The 14,589-nt window shown below is 34.9% G+C and overlaps 1 protein-coding gene and 1 pseudogene across 3 annotated transcripts; one reads left to right on the top strand and one right to left on the bottom strand.

The window, feature by feature from the left end:
- The first annotated feature begins 932 nt into the window (after positions 1–932).
- LOC146918330 (uncharacterized) lies at positions 933–5,744 on the top strand (annotated as a pseudogene). Its single transcript, XR_015016159.1, has 13 exons — positions 933–1,047; positions 1,154–1,293; positions 1,397–1,597; positions 2,183–2,248; positions 2,725–2,932; positions 3,042–3,109; positions 3,222–4,198; positions 4,291–4,344; positions 4,444–4,472; positions 4,578–4,652; positions 4,746–4,833; positions 5,236–5,322; positions 5,439–5,744. The product of XR_015016159.1 is annotated as an uncharacterized LOC146918330 (transcript).
- An 896-nt stretch (positions 5,745–6,640) lies between these two features.
- Positions 6,641–13,687, bottom strand: LOC146918329 (uncharacterized). Of its 2 annotated transcripts, none has more exons than XM_085719988.1 (9): positions 13,452–13,687; positions 12,224–12,421; positions 11,675–12,074; positions 11,168–11,448; positions 11,008–11,076; positions 10,745–10,801; positions 8,310–8,362; positions 8,148–8,223; positions 6,641–8,064 (listed from the first exon to the last, which is right to left on the bottom strand). In XM_085719988.1, exons 3-9 carry the CDS (start codon positions 11,894–11,896, stop codon positions 7,122–7,124), a joined length of 1,701 nt encoding a protein of 566 aa, XP_085576114.1. In that variant the 5' UTR covers positions 11,897–12,074; positions 12,224–12,421; positions 13,452–13,687; the 3' UTR covers positions 6,641–7,121. The 2 variants fall into 2 exon arrangements, with proteins under 2 accessions (XP_085576114.1, XP_085576113.1); XM_085719987.1 differs by having other exon boundaries at positions 12,248–12,421.
- Positions 13,688–14,589: the final 902 nt, after the last annotated feature.

Below are 14,589 nucleotides of genomic sequence, written 5' to 3'. Positions count from 1 at the left end.
AAATTCCATAAATGGAGAGTTTTTAAACTCGTTTTTACGCTATCGAGAAGATAAAATATGAAATGCGGTAGGGTGTTTCGGAAAAGAGTAGGGCGCGATAAGAAAGCATTTACGATTAATTGTAAGTTGGATATGATTAGTTAATAATTATGGCCCAAAAATTAAGGTTCATCTATTGTGATCCAAGCCCAACCATTCAAGGATCCATCAATTAACATTTGCATGAGAAACACTATGATTGGTGCATGAATAACACTTAGCTTCTTGCATGGAGTACACATGGTTTCTTGCATGAAAAACATTTAGCCAGGTGCATGAATTACACTTGGCTTCCTTGCATGGAAGGCACATGGTTTCTTGCATGAAAAACACTTAGATTTGTGCATGAATAACACATGGCTTCTTGCATGAAATGTACATGGCTTCTTGCATGAAAAACACTTGGTTTGGTGCATGAATTACACTTGACTTCTTGCATGGAATGCACATGGTTTCTTGCATGGAAAACACTTGGATTTGTGCATGGATTACACTTGGCTTCTTGCATGAATAACACTTAGTTTGGTGCATGAATTACACTTGGCTTCTTGCATGGAATACATATGGTTTTTTGCATGAAAAATATTTATATTGGTGCATGAATTACACTTGGCTTCCTACATAAAATACACATGGCTTGATGCATGATTAACAATTGGGTTCTTGCATAAAATACAAGTGGCTTCTTGCATGAAATGTGCATAGCGTGGTGCATAAATAACAACTGGCTTCTTGCATGAAACACAAGTGGCTTCTTGCATAAAATGGGCATGGCGTGGCACATAAATAACAACCGGCTTCTTGCATAAAATACAAGTGGCTTCTTGCACGAACTACGCATGGTTTTGTGCATGAATAACACTTGGATTCTTGATTGAGAAACTTCTTAATTTTGCTTCTATAAATAGAATTCAATAATGTAATTTATGTATCATTGAAAAATTAGAAAATCAAAGTGTGTGTTTCTGAAACAGAGTGCCTCTGTTTCACCTTGCTGGTTCTGAACTGGTTAGATTGCTAAGATCATCATATAAAGTGTATCTTTACTGATTTTATTTTATTTTTTATAATTTTTCTCATTTTATGAATTTCAAATAATTTATTTTGTATTCAGTGGAAGTAGGCTATGACATGCAATTTATAAACTGGACTAAAGATGTGAATAAATTTATGGAAAATTTGTCACATTTATCTTTCAATGGAAATGATGCAAATCAATCTACCATGGCAGAAGGCCTAGCAGAAGCTCTAGTGGTATGTCAACACACACACACACACATATATATTTGGATTATTAATTTAACTATATTATATATGTTATTAATTAACAATTCTAACATTGATTTTGATTAATCAGATGTATCCAAAGCCATGTGATACAATGACAGAAAGAGAATACTATAATTCAGAAAGACATTGTATTCTAGTTGCTCCAGGTGATCCTGCTCCTAAGAGTATGCTAGTGTGTTTGCCAATGATTCAAAGAGCTCAAGTCATTGGTCAAAGATTAAAGGCTTGTCAGGCCGATTTTCTCGAGGTCGCCAAAACATGTGTCCCGGTAATATACTAAAACACAACATATTTAATTGTGTATTGCGGTTGCATGATGTAGCGGATGCAGAACTGTTAGATCTAAGTGCGAGTTCAAATTAATAGTGTTCATTTACACTTAGATTCAACAACTCTGCAGCCGCTAGAGAAGATTTTTACATAAATTTGTGGATACTGATCTTCTGTATACTGATCTTCTGTTGCGGCTGCATGTTTATTGGTTGCAGAGCCGTTAGATCCAGGTGCAAGATTCAATTGTACTCGTTTGCATCTAGATTTAACAGCTCTGCAACAGAAGAAATTTATTCATTGAAATTGAACGAATTAGACAATTTAGTACTTGAAATTAACAAAATTCTAAAGGGCAGAATTGAAATTTCTTGACTACATAAGTCCTCTGAAATTGAAATTATTTAAAGGGCAGAATTGATTAATCCATAAGGCTTAGAGAATTTTTGAATTTATTGATCGTCTCAAAATTTCTTCAATTTCAGAGATTAAATTGTCTAATCTTATAATTTAAGAAAATTAAATGGTGATTCATTTACCTTTATATTATTGATATTGACTATGCTAATTTTGCTACACACAGCTAGCTGTTTCCCTATCAGTGATAACTCCTAATCCAGTTCCAATTTTTGGAGCCATATTTAATATGGTAAGATTTACTCTCTCATATATAACAGCATTGAATTGAATTGATATCTTAATTTTTGGTCTCTCATAAGGTACTTGGTACACTTTAAACTTAAGATTAAGATTTCATTTAGTATAGTCTTAGCACCGCCCCTGAGAGCCACCGTCCTGGCGACTGGTACTTCACGGCGATTTACTCGGCCTTCTCGATCAGCCCCTCTAGGGCCGACCAAACATGTTAAGAGGCCTAAATCAAATTTTATAACGAGGACTTAAAAAGAAATTTTGAGGCCAAAATCCCTTGCTCGAGTGGCTTGGCCCTTGGGCCGTCCCTGAGCCCCTCTATATGTAGCCCTTTCCAAGCCACCAACAAATATCTATGACAAAACTCAGTTTTCTAATGAATGACTAACTGTGTTACAAGTTGATGACATTAGTCTATGTATTTATTTATGTTTTGGTGAGTATGTTGATGATTTTGTGTTCCTTGTCTTGTAGGGAAACAATGTGTTAACATTGTCAAGTGCTCCAATCTCAAGTTACAGCACTGGCCAATTAACTGTTTTACTGTCGAAAAACTTCAAAGAGGCACACATTGCACTCAAAGGAAAAGGAATAATGGAATATCCTTCAACAACAAGTGTAGGATCAATCAGTGCAGCACCTGATACAACACTTTTCAGAGCTTTCTCTTCCAATCTTCAAGGTTATTATTTCTCTCCATATATATGTGTGTGTGCGCGCGTGTGTGTGTGTTATGTCATAATTTTTTAAAGCATTTTCTTATTTTCATTTTATTTGTTTAACATTTTCAGAAGAACAAGTCTCCTCCTCTATGGCACTAGGAGACAGAATACGCGAAACTGGCAATACTATAACATCGGTATCGTACCTCTTATATTTATATAATTTTATCTGTTGGAATGATTCGAATCGCTATATTTTTCGTTATCTATTTTTCTTACGATATTAACATAAAATATATTGTTGTTCAGGAGCCTGAAAGCACCTCGCAACATAATTCTCAGGAGTTGGTTTTATCGAAAGTTACAGATCAGGAAAACGTTGTTCAAATGAATCTATACGAAGATATCAAGTCTGAGATTGACAGTGAAAATGATCTTTTTACACCAAATAAAAGATCAAAAACATTTGAACCACTAGAGGATGACTCTGATCTGCTAGATTTTTTCAAATTTGATCAAAATCCTTTTGATGGTTTTTACCAATTCCTTGAACAACAAGATCAACAAGTATTGAACCAACAACAGAATCCGACGGAAGAAGCTGTATTCAACCAACAACAGATTCCGACGGAAGAAGCTGGAGTAGAGATTGCAAATGAGCTGCAAGAAATTCTGAATGGTGCTTTAAGGAATACATCAACAGCTCAAACTGCCAATGTTGAATGTACCACAAGTTCATTTCAGGAAGTGAATGTTCAGTCCGAAGAACGACAAGCTCCTCCTTTAAATGCCGGAGAAGGGTCTTCGACAACACTACTTCATGAAAGCAATTTGCAATCATGGTATAATCCTCACGCCATGACGAGCACATCAACATTGGATACTCGAGTTTCCCAACCAATGTTTTCAATGGGAATTCTACATTTCCTAATGTAATGGGAAACTCAGCGGTGCAGCAACTTCAACTAGGCTCATCTACATTTCCTAATGTAACGGGAAACTATCAGATGCAGCAACTTCAACAAGGCTCATCACAAAACGAGATTTCCGTGTTTCCTGGTTTTGCTAGAGGACAAATGGGCAACTTCTCGGGGCAGCCTGTGGGACAACATTTTCAGGCCTACAACCAGTACCTGAGGAATAATAACATGGCAGCGTCTAATTTTCCTGCAATTGGAGCAAACACTTGGTTTCGTCCGATGCCAAGCTTGTCTCCCTCATATCCGAGTGCGAGCATGTATTTCCCTACCCTCGAAGAAATACAAGACTACGTTCTGACGTGGGAGGTAAAATAGATTGTGTTCATTATTTAATATTTTAGTATCATAACTTCATTGTTAGCTTGATTGTGAAGAAATGTTTTCTCTATTGCATCCAGGGTACATTAGCAGGAAAAATTACGTCTAGTCGGATGACCATCCTGACAGCGAAGGTATGATAGAATCTTTCTTGACCTAGAACATCTTTTATGAAAATATTTGAAATCAAAATGTATAGCTTAACATTTTCCTTGCTTCTTTCCTTGTAACAGGCTTTCAGGAAATCGAATATGCCACTAACGTAAGTCGATCCTTTTTTGTATAACCCTAAATTTTGTAACAAAACTTTGATGTTACATTTCTCAAATAAACATGCCTAATTGATTATTTTTGCTGCATTTTTCAGGCTTACACTTGGCTGGCGTGGTAGGTTAGAGATTAGCAACTATTTCTCTCAAAGGACTCTCAACCATACCATGAGGTAATTTTTAATTATTTATGCACAATGATGCATATTTAAACTAATATTAATTTATTATGTTTTCTTACATATTCTAATAATGTTCAATTGCAGATTTACACAGCCAATACATTATCTTTTCTTTCATGTGGCTAAGTACAGCAATGTAGATCTATACAAGCACTTGAAAACCACTTCTATGGTGAGTCACACACATATTCTTGGAGTTCAATTTTTATAAACAATCAAATTTACACATTCATCTAGTAAGTTGTCTTCTCATAAGTTTAAAAATACATAAATAATCCTACTAAAGAAATGATGTCCTAACGCACCGAAAAATACATAAGTATAAATATACCAGTCCAGTTCGATTCAAGAGGAACCGTAAACAATTTGGTTCAGTTTTACCAATCTGTTATAACAGTTCAGTTCGGTTTTCCTTCCTGAACCAAACCATCGACAATCTTATACATATACATATACATGTACATACTGATTTATATGATATAGTCACATTCATTTTTCTTGCCCTTACTAATTATACTCTATATTTTTATTTGAGTATGTGTTAATTATTCTGATGTTTGATGTTTTCATGCAGTGTGCTAAAGTAGATCTACAGTTCCAATCAATAATACTGTCTCCAACTGAAAGAGAATCAATCTTTGTTGGAACAGTATTCCCTGGGGTGAGTATAATATTCCAAAGTTTCTAACCTTATAGTTTTTGAATATTGAGCTACATGTGTGAGAATTTTCATTACTTATTCAATATTTATAATCTAACTAAATCAATATATGACAGGGAACATTATTTATAGAACAAGCATAATAATCAGAGAATAGAAGTCTTCTTTTTCATGTGATGAAGCTGGTGTAATCACATGAATACCTTCAAGGAGATGGAAGTTTTCTGGTGTAATGACAGGGAAAATTTGATTTGGAACATGTAAATTATCATTGTAAATATCTCTGAGCAGCATATTCATGAAAAGTAAAGCTTTTTGTGTTGATTACCCTATTGTAAACCAAGCTTTATCCCACTAAGTGGAATCGGCTACATGTATCAAATTACGTCATATGTTATAACATAAATCATATTTTAGTCCAACTTCTTAATCTACAAGTCTTTTCTATTAGTTTCTCTTATAATTTTCTTGGTCTTTAAACAGTTATATAACTTCATCATTGTAATTTGTAAGAAAAAAAAAGTAAAAATATCTTAATCGGTCATAATTTTCTTGGTCTTTAAACAATTATATATCTTCAACATTGTAATCTGTATTGAAAAAAAGTAAAAATATCTTAATAAGTCATAATTTTCTTGATCTTTAAACAATTATATAACTTCATCGTTGTAATCTGTATGAAAAAAAAAGTAAAAATATCTTAATCGGTCATAATTTTCTTGGTCTTTAAACAATTATATAACTCCATCAATTTTATAAACTAAAGCCTGGATATTTATCTAAACAATATTGGTTTTATTTAAATGCATATCTGAAATTTGTGAATATAGCACTTTTCACTATTAGTCTTGTAAAAGTTTTTTTTTTTGTTTTTAATCCTTGCAAGTATAAAAAAAAATTGGTCAGTTTTTTAAAGTCTCAGTAAAATTTGTTAATGTTGGAATTAGACATTGTAATTTGTATGAAATAATCAATTGTACAACTTTTTACATAGCTCAATTCCAAAGTTAAATTTTTTTCAAGGACTAAAAAGGTGCAGCTAGTGCATTAATACTCCCGCATACGCAGTCAGAAAAAGGGTCCCACCATCGAAATATGTTTTTTACACGAGTCTTCCAAGACTTGAACATGTGACCGTTCACATGACAACAACTTTACCGTTTCAATGACTAAAAGCAAATATATATGTTTGCTAGGATTAAAAACATTTTTTTTATGAACCAAAAACATATTTATACCAGTTTTTATATTTTGGGAAAAATAAGTATTTGAGAACATAAATGAAACACACCATGTATGACTATATCAGCAAGGTATCTAGATAATCTCATATTCATTAGAAAGCAAATTGTATGTCATATAACCAAACCTTTGTAGAATCATTTTTCTCAACCAAGAGAAAATAGAATTACATATTTGAAGCATTACCCAATCAATGAGGTTAAGGAAGTTCAGTAAAATGACAATATCAAATTGCATAAGAGTCTAGTGAACTACCACCATACATACATACATGATACAAAATTAAACTACACTCTTTACAAGTTACAACAACAAGTAACATATTTTCAAGGTCCACTTTTCCTCCAAATGAGAAAGAAAATGGTTTGTAGTAACAGCTCTATAATCAAACATACAAACAGTGCTTCATCCAACAATGAATGAATCAAAGTGGCTCCGGCAACGAATGCGAAAAGTACCTGAGTAGAGAGGAACTGTTGTTCAAGCCAAAAAATATCAGCTGATCCACTCGGCTAACTTTCCAGTTCGACAACGACTGTATAAACTTTTTGTACAACCTACTTGTTAGCTACATCTTGTCCTTTCTGCCCTGACTTTTCAACTCTTTGATTAGCTTGATGCTTTGAATTCGGATCAACAAGAAGCAAGCGGGACATAACATACGACAAGAGTTCTTCGCGGTGCGAGAATGTGAAGTCTAAATGTGCATATTCAAACTGATTATACGAAACATTTACACCGGCACTTTTCATCAATCTGTAGTGTCTCTTTACCATTGAAGGTCTTATAACTTTGTCTTTATGTCCAGCAACAAGATCAACAGGAATGTCGATGAGTCCGTAGTGTTTACCCAAGTCCAAAGGCTCAGGTGAACCGTAAGCCATTCTATTGGCAGATGCGTTTCCGTAATCGAACATTCTGAACTTTCCAACACGCATAATCTGTGCAAGATGGAGGGCAACACGAAAAGACACTCCTGGCATGTCGTTCATGTTGTAGTGAGGTAGTCCTAGAACTCCAACCCAATTTGAGCTGTCTCCGCCAACAACATAGCTCATTAGAGTTTGAACTAGTCCTCCAACCGCAGGTAGGGTATGAAGATCCCGAGCTAACTTAAAGACAAGCATGCGAAAAAATCGGGTAGGTATATAGAATGCAGGCACAACACGAGACAAAACAGGAGCCATAAAAGTTAATAGGATCTCTGCCGCGGAAAAAACTATGTTAGAGTCATCATGAAAACCAGCCGGGGATAATAAAATCAATCTTGAAAGTCTGTGTGGCTTCTCTTCTATCCTTCGTGTAATAACATACATTATCATTGCAGCTCCTCCTAAACTATGTGAAATTGCACAAAGCTTGTAAAGCTGATCGTCATCGGTTTCCTCCTCGATATCAGGTTTAATAAGCTTCAATTCGGCAGTTTTCACCTGATGGATTTTCTCTATCATAGCAGGAATATCCTCAGTACCGTGCTCATTGATTGAGTACTGCCAATATCTGCATTACAATCATAAAAAAATTATGTTCTTCACATTCCGTTTGTTCTAAAAATTCCTTGAGATTTGATGTGATGAACTTACTGTCGCGATGAAATGTTTTTGTTGACATGTTCCCTTGAAACCAAACCACGAAAGTTTCCGAGATATACATCATACCCTGCAGATAAAAGAAAACTCTACATGTAATAATTGCAACAAAATATTTGGTGGAGCACAGATATTAACTTGACAAAAATAACAAACCTTGATCATAGGCTGCAAAAGCTGGAGATCCAACAACACCATTAGATACCCAACTGAACGAAAAGAAAAATTGAATATCGTCATTATCTTGACAACATTATTTAAATTGGGAAAAGATAAATCTTTTCCAGCCTCAAAAGGAGAATTTTGAAATCCTACAAACAGATTATTCAACATAATTTTAAACAATCTTTTCTATTTACTAGACAGTTCATATAGCAAAAGTTTGAGCAATACTAACGGTCCTGTAGTAAAAAAAAAAAATATGGGAAAGTCTTATCTTAGGTTCCTAGACCTATCCCCTCCCCCCAGAGCCTGAAAAGCCGAATCTGGAGGCATGACTAACACTCACCCTAACCACTAAAAATACTATACCACACATGAAAAACCAAATCACAAGTCACAAACAGATGGCAAGACGACTCTACCAGAAAACCTCAAAATACCCAATTGATACCTCTATGATCAATAATAACCCTCCGTCTGAACAAATTTTGGCGTTATCACGAAGTAAATGCCAAGAGAAGACAATTACCGTAGAAGGGAACTAACTCTTTTAAGGTTTGGACCAACAACCTGGGAAAAATCAGAGATTACGGGATACCCTGATCTAACCAAAAGGACCCACTGCTGTCATGCTTCCACCTCCAACAATCCCCGGCATGGGAGAGCGAGATCTCATTGAGCACCAAGATCAATTGGCCACCAAGCTTTCCTCCCAAACAAATAAGTATCCACTCCACCTAAGGTCCTAGACCCACTTTCCCCCTGCCCAATGGCCCATGTGGCCAATCAAAATTCCCTGCTGGTCCAAAACCTGAAAGAGCCTTTGGAATTGGATCATCAAGGGTGCCGCTGCCACCTAGTGGTCATCCCAAAAAGAGGTTGACCGGCGATTCCGAACCACCTTGACCACACCATATGGGAACCAGTGGCCGATCAAATACAAACCAGAACCTAGCAACGAGACACCCTCCCACCACTGAGAGACATTTCGTAACCCACCCAAACGGCCACCCAGATGAAACAGGATTGAACGGATCCGTAACCTAGCAATGAGGATATCCCGCAACAGAGCTTGCCCCCTAGAAATTAACCTCCACTTCCATTTACCCAAAAGAACCATATTAACGAGGCATAGAACCCTAACCCCTAGACCTCCTCTACTCTTCGGCTTGCAAACCTCAGACCACCTAACACATAGGATTTTGCTAGCCGCTTAGAACCATCCCAAAGGAAGCGCCTCTGTAGTCAGACAATCCTTTTCCACACTTCAACCAGCATCTTCATGAAACATGATAAAATGAAATGCCATAAACCCATGGACTCCTCCACAAATATAGACTTAAACCGCCTAAGAAAATCGAGACTTAAATATCCTATAGTCTTTGAGGCTACCTTTGAGGCTAACCTACTCCACACACCTAGACTATTGGAAATGAGATTCTTGAATGAATTGATGGAATTGCTTGAGAGATTAAACCCTCACAATCAAAATCCCTTAATTATAGGGATAACAAAACTAATGTCATAAAGATGTAAATAAAATATCTATATAATAGGAATCTATATAATACGAAACTAAATCAAGGCAATATCTCAATAGAGATCAATCAGGGCTCCTCCGGTTGACTTCCTGCGGGCCCCCACTAGCAGACCAAGGTAAATAAAGGATTGAGATTCCACTCTACAGTGCAAGAAGCTCTCCGCTAAGACCAAAAAAGAGCTACTAACATTGACGCCCATCAACTGCTCTTGGCAAAGTTAACACGAAGACTTAAAGCTAGCTCAAAGCACCGGAGAATCGTCTTAATAGTCCAAAGGTTCTCCATCGTATCTTCCCCAAGGATGTAGTGTCATTGACATACTGAGAAAGGGAAACAGCTAAGCCAGAATCCCCTATCTTGATCCCTGAGTAATGATTAAGTCCTTCTGCACTTCTGATCTCCGCATTCAGCCCTTCCATCTCTAACAGAAAAAGGAAAGGAGTCAAAGGGTCCCCTTGTTTGATAACTCTTTGAAAATTAATCTCCTGAGTTAAACACTCATTAACCAGGACATAAAGACTCACAGAAAACACACACGCCTGAATCCAGAAACGCCGCCTCTCTAATTTGTTTGCACTTTTTGTATTAGTTTTCTTTTGAACTGGAGTTGTTGTTCTAACACCAACTCCACCACGCAACAAGTGGAAACAGGCTTTGGTTGTTGTCTTCTATCCTACTAACAGTAAGATTCATGCAACTACTGACTTAAATAAAACTATGCAACATAAAAATTCCCAACCTATTATAGCAAACCATTCAAGCAAAACATTGTTCTTCCAAATATGAGTTTTCAAACACACATATGCTACTTAAATCTTTGAACTTATGTAAGTAAACTAATCACGGTGTCAACCTAGAACCAAGCAAAATAGAGATAACATGACTCACCCCATTGATGAATCAAAAACTCCATGCTGAAGAAAAAGAGCTTTTCTTGCATCTCTCCTGTGAAACCAAAAACAAAATGATAAAACAGTAGACATATCAAAATATATCAATTAGCATGATGCATGAAGTATGCATTTCTGACTTCTATAGTGATTAATCTTAAATAATCATATGTAATACATTTAATTTTCACTTTGATAGATTAAAACAAAAGCAAAACTCAAGAAGATTAATTTAATTTCCCTAAAAAATGAATATTTTACCTAGGTATTCTTTCCAAAAGAAGAATGTATCCATCAGCAGTGATCACATTAATAGCTTCGTAAGGATACCTGTCACAAGTATAATGAGAAATCATGAAGCTAGCAAACAAGATGTCAAAATAGAACATGTATATAAAGGCAGCTACACGACAGCCATTACCCGAGATCTGTTATGACATCCTGACATGTACGTGTGTCTGTGTTCAGAGACTCGTAGTTGATTTTCCTCTCAGAAGATGCAGGGCCTTCTCCCCCTAGCGTGGCTGTAGAAACGGATGCATCCACAACAGGATTGCGAATTTTTTTAATGCCACTTTCATGAGATGAAAACAATCCGCATATTGCACCAAAAGCTTTTGAGGGAGATAGAACAAGATGTGCTGCCTTGTGAACAACATCGAAGACAGCTTCTATACATATCTCTGTGCCGAGATGAAGATCCTGTTTAACAAAATAATTTTACTTAGTAATATAAAAGTCACACTTATATGGATTTTTCTAAGAACTATAAATAAATAAATAAATAAATAAATAAATAAATAAATAAATAAATAAAGAGTTCAATATTAATACAACACTGACAGCAAATCCTTATACTGACAATGTATATGAATTATATCCATAAATAAACGAAACGAAAAATTAATATATAATTGTTGTTGCGAACCTCTACAATGCCGCGTCTTCTATCAGTAGCACGATGGACAAATTGTTCCTTGATACTTTGCATCCTCTTATATGCATGTAAATGAGAAGGGCGTTTCTCTCTAGAGATGCATAGGACTTTTGACACGACAAAATAAGCTAACTGGAGAAGACGAAGCGGAATCCTCAGCAATAATTTCACAGGAAGTAAAATCCAAAGTAAGATGTATTGGATCCAATTCATCTGATGCCTATTGTATCTAGCAAAAGCGGCTTCGGAGGCTCTAGAACTATGAGATGCAGGAGATGGAGGGCATTCATATCTATCACTATCTTCTTCTCCGGATGATGAGTATTCCACGCTTGAGTTATCAGAATCCACAGAAAGTTCATGGATGAATTGGTTGAAAGAGGACGCACCACTAGAAAAAAGAAAGAGAAAAAAATCAAGGTGAGGAATGTTATCGGAATCCGCTACACAAGCTATAATCCGCTATTTGTTCACATTCTACTACGCAATGGTTTCAATTAAAGTGTTAAGAAAGTAGAGATAAATTGACACAAAAATTACCGATGTCGTAATGAAAAGCCTTACTTCTCCATCCATCGTGGAAGCCGTGGCCCTCGGAAAGTTGGTCTGAGTTCCCAACCATGAATACCTTCAAGTATTTTAGCATTTCCAGGAAGTAATGCCAACAAAAGTGCAGACACTCCATTGATTATCCTAACGATATTGTTCAATGACTCACAAGTAATAGTCTTTACTGACCTGCACTAAAAAACCATATGAATAGGATACCCCTCGGCTCTCAAACATCAATGCATAAATACATGATTTAATTTCAAATACACATAGAAACATAGTTATCAGTCTTATGATAATAAGAGTGGTTTCTCAATTAAATACAAAAGTACACCTAATCAATACAAATTCCTAGTGTTTATCTGTTTTACACATTAATCACATCTTCAATCCTGATTCATTATGATGAATCCTGATTCACTTTGATGAATCACGATTCATTCTAATGAATCATTACCTAAGCTTAACTAGTCGGCAAATTTTTTACATCAAATTTGTACAGTCAGTAACTTTTCTTTTGTCATTTGAATGACTTAAATCTTGAATTATTTTCAGGTTCATATATGATATATCTTTAAAACATCAACAAAGAAAAACCAAAGTTCAGCATAATGTTTTGATCAATCATTCTAACAAAGTGCCAAAAATTTCACCAAAATCTTTTAGATTATCAATTAAATATCACCAAAAAGTAGGAAAACATGCTTAAACATTCCTGGTATATCATTGAAGCAGAACAGAACCAAAAGTGGAATTTTAGTCCATCCAACAATCAAATGATACCAATTAAACATTCAAATTTATATTATCAGCAAAATTACAGGAATTAAAATCCAAATAACAAAATCCAAAAAAAGATGATGAAACAATAACCATTTTAACACAACATTCTTATCATTAATAATTTCCTCAATAACCCTCATTCGTAATCAAATTAATATACTATAAAAGTTCATAAAAAACACAAAAACATGATTTAACAATAACCATTCCAACACAACAAAAAAAAAAAACCAAACATATTCTTAATTCTTATCATTCATCATTTCCTCAAGAACCCTCTTCATAATAATCTAATTACACAATAAACTTCATTAAAAAAACATGATCAAACAATAACAATTCAAACACAACAAAAACACCATCATTAACCATTTCCTCAAAAACCAAAAGCATTCATCAGCTACCATCATATAGAAAAATCAAATGGCCTTACTCTTTAGAGACACCAATGGCATGATCAACCAAACGTTGCATCATAGGCTTATTTTTTTCTCTTCCTTCTTCCTCAAAATCTCTCTTCAAAAATCAAAACTTTCCAATAACAAATCCAAGAATATGCAGAAAAACAACAAAATCTTCAATACCCAGAATCAGAATCAAAGTGAAAATGAAGGTTTATGAAGAGATTTGTGTTTAAAGAAAAAAAAACACTTTTTGTTGTTTTTGTTTGAACTACTACCTCCGTCCCTAATTATAAGACCTTTTGAAAAAAAAATTGTTCCTTTTTATAAGGCACTTTCTTTATTTCCAACTACATTAATTATTTCTTTACATACGCCCCTATTTATTATACATCTTTTTCTTCCATAAATGAATAAATAACGTGTTGAAAACATAAAAACCCTCTCTCTTAAAGGACAAAATTGTAAAAACGATAGTAATTACAAACATATTTAATACAAATATCCACTATCTTTATTAAGATTATTTTTTCAAAAGGGCCCTATAATTAGGGACGGAGGCAGTAATAACAAAAAAACAGACAAAAAATAATGTTTGACGAGGACGAGGTCGGTGGTTTATGTCGGAAGCCACGTGGAGGAATCTAATTAGTCAAAATTCTATGAATTGGTTTTTAGCTACGGTTTTTGAGTTTTAGCTACAGTTTTTTGGGTTTAGCTACGGTTTTTGGTTTGAAATGGATTAGATTTACACGTAAGGTGTGGGACCCAGCTATTTGTGTGGTGATTCTATATTCGTCTAAGGGATTTTTAGGAGAATCTAGACCGTTGATTAGTGTAGATTCAGAATATAATGGACGGTTGAGATTGGATTAAGATGTTTAGTTATTTACACGTGGATTAGGTAATTGCCTCTTGCTTGAAAGAAGAGGCATGATAAATTGATAATGGAAGAAAGTAGGTAAAAATAACTACATAAGTGCTTTTTTTAAATTAAACTTATTTTCAAGATGTGTTATTTATGAAGAATTTAAGATTCAACAAAGTATCCATAGATTGGACGGAATCAAATCTTAAAGTGAATGAAGTGGTGTTGTTTGGTATTCAAAATATTTTGTTGAACTTTTTGCTTTGCTTTACCTAATGAAACATTTATCACATGTTTGACGA

This window comes from Medicago sativa, chromosome 6 (genome assembly GCF_051527215.1).
Source record: "Medicago sativa cultivar Bolivia chromosome 6, Bolivia_mono, whole genome shotgun sequence".
Classification (NCBI taxonomy): Eukaryota; Viridiplantae; Streptophyta; class Magnoliopsida; order Fabales; family Fabaceae; genus Medicago; species Medicago sativa.
The sequence above is the reverse complement of the archived record's forward strand: the minus strand, read 5'-3'. Positions and strand labels throughout refer to the sequence as shown.

Bases quoted from the DNA above. Each gene is read 5' to 3' on its own strand.
- LOC146918329 (XM_085719987.1), bottom strand. From the start codon at position 13,495: ATGATGCAACGTTTGGTTGATCATGCCATTGGTGTCTCTAAAGA. The intron at 12,422-13,451 runs GTAAGGCCATTT...TTTTTAGTGCAG, and splicing joins GCCATTGGTGTCTCTAAAGA to GTCAGTAAAGACTATTACTT. The intron at 11,077-11,167 runs GTAATGGCTGTC...TACTTGTGACAG, and splicing joins GATGTCATAACAGATCTCGG to GTATCCTTACGAAGCTATTA.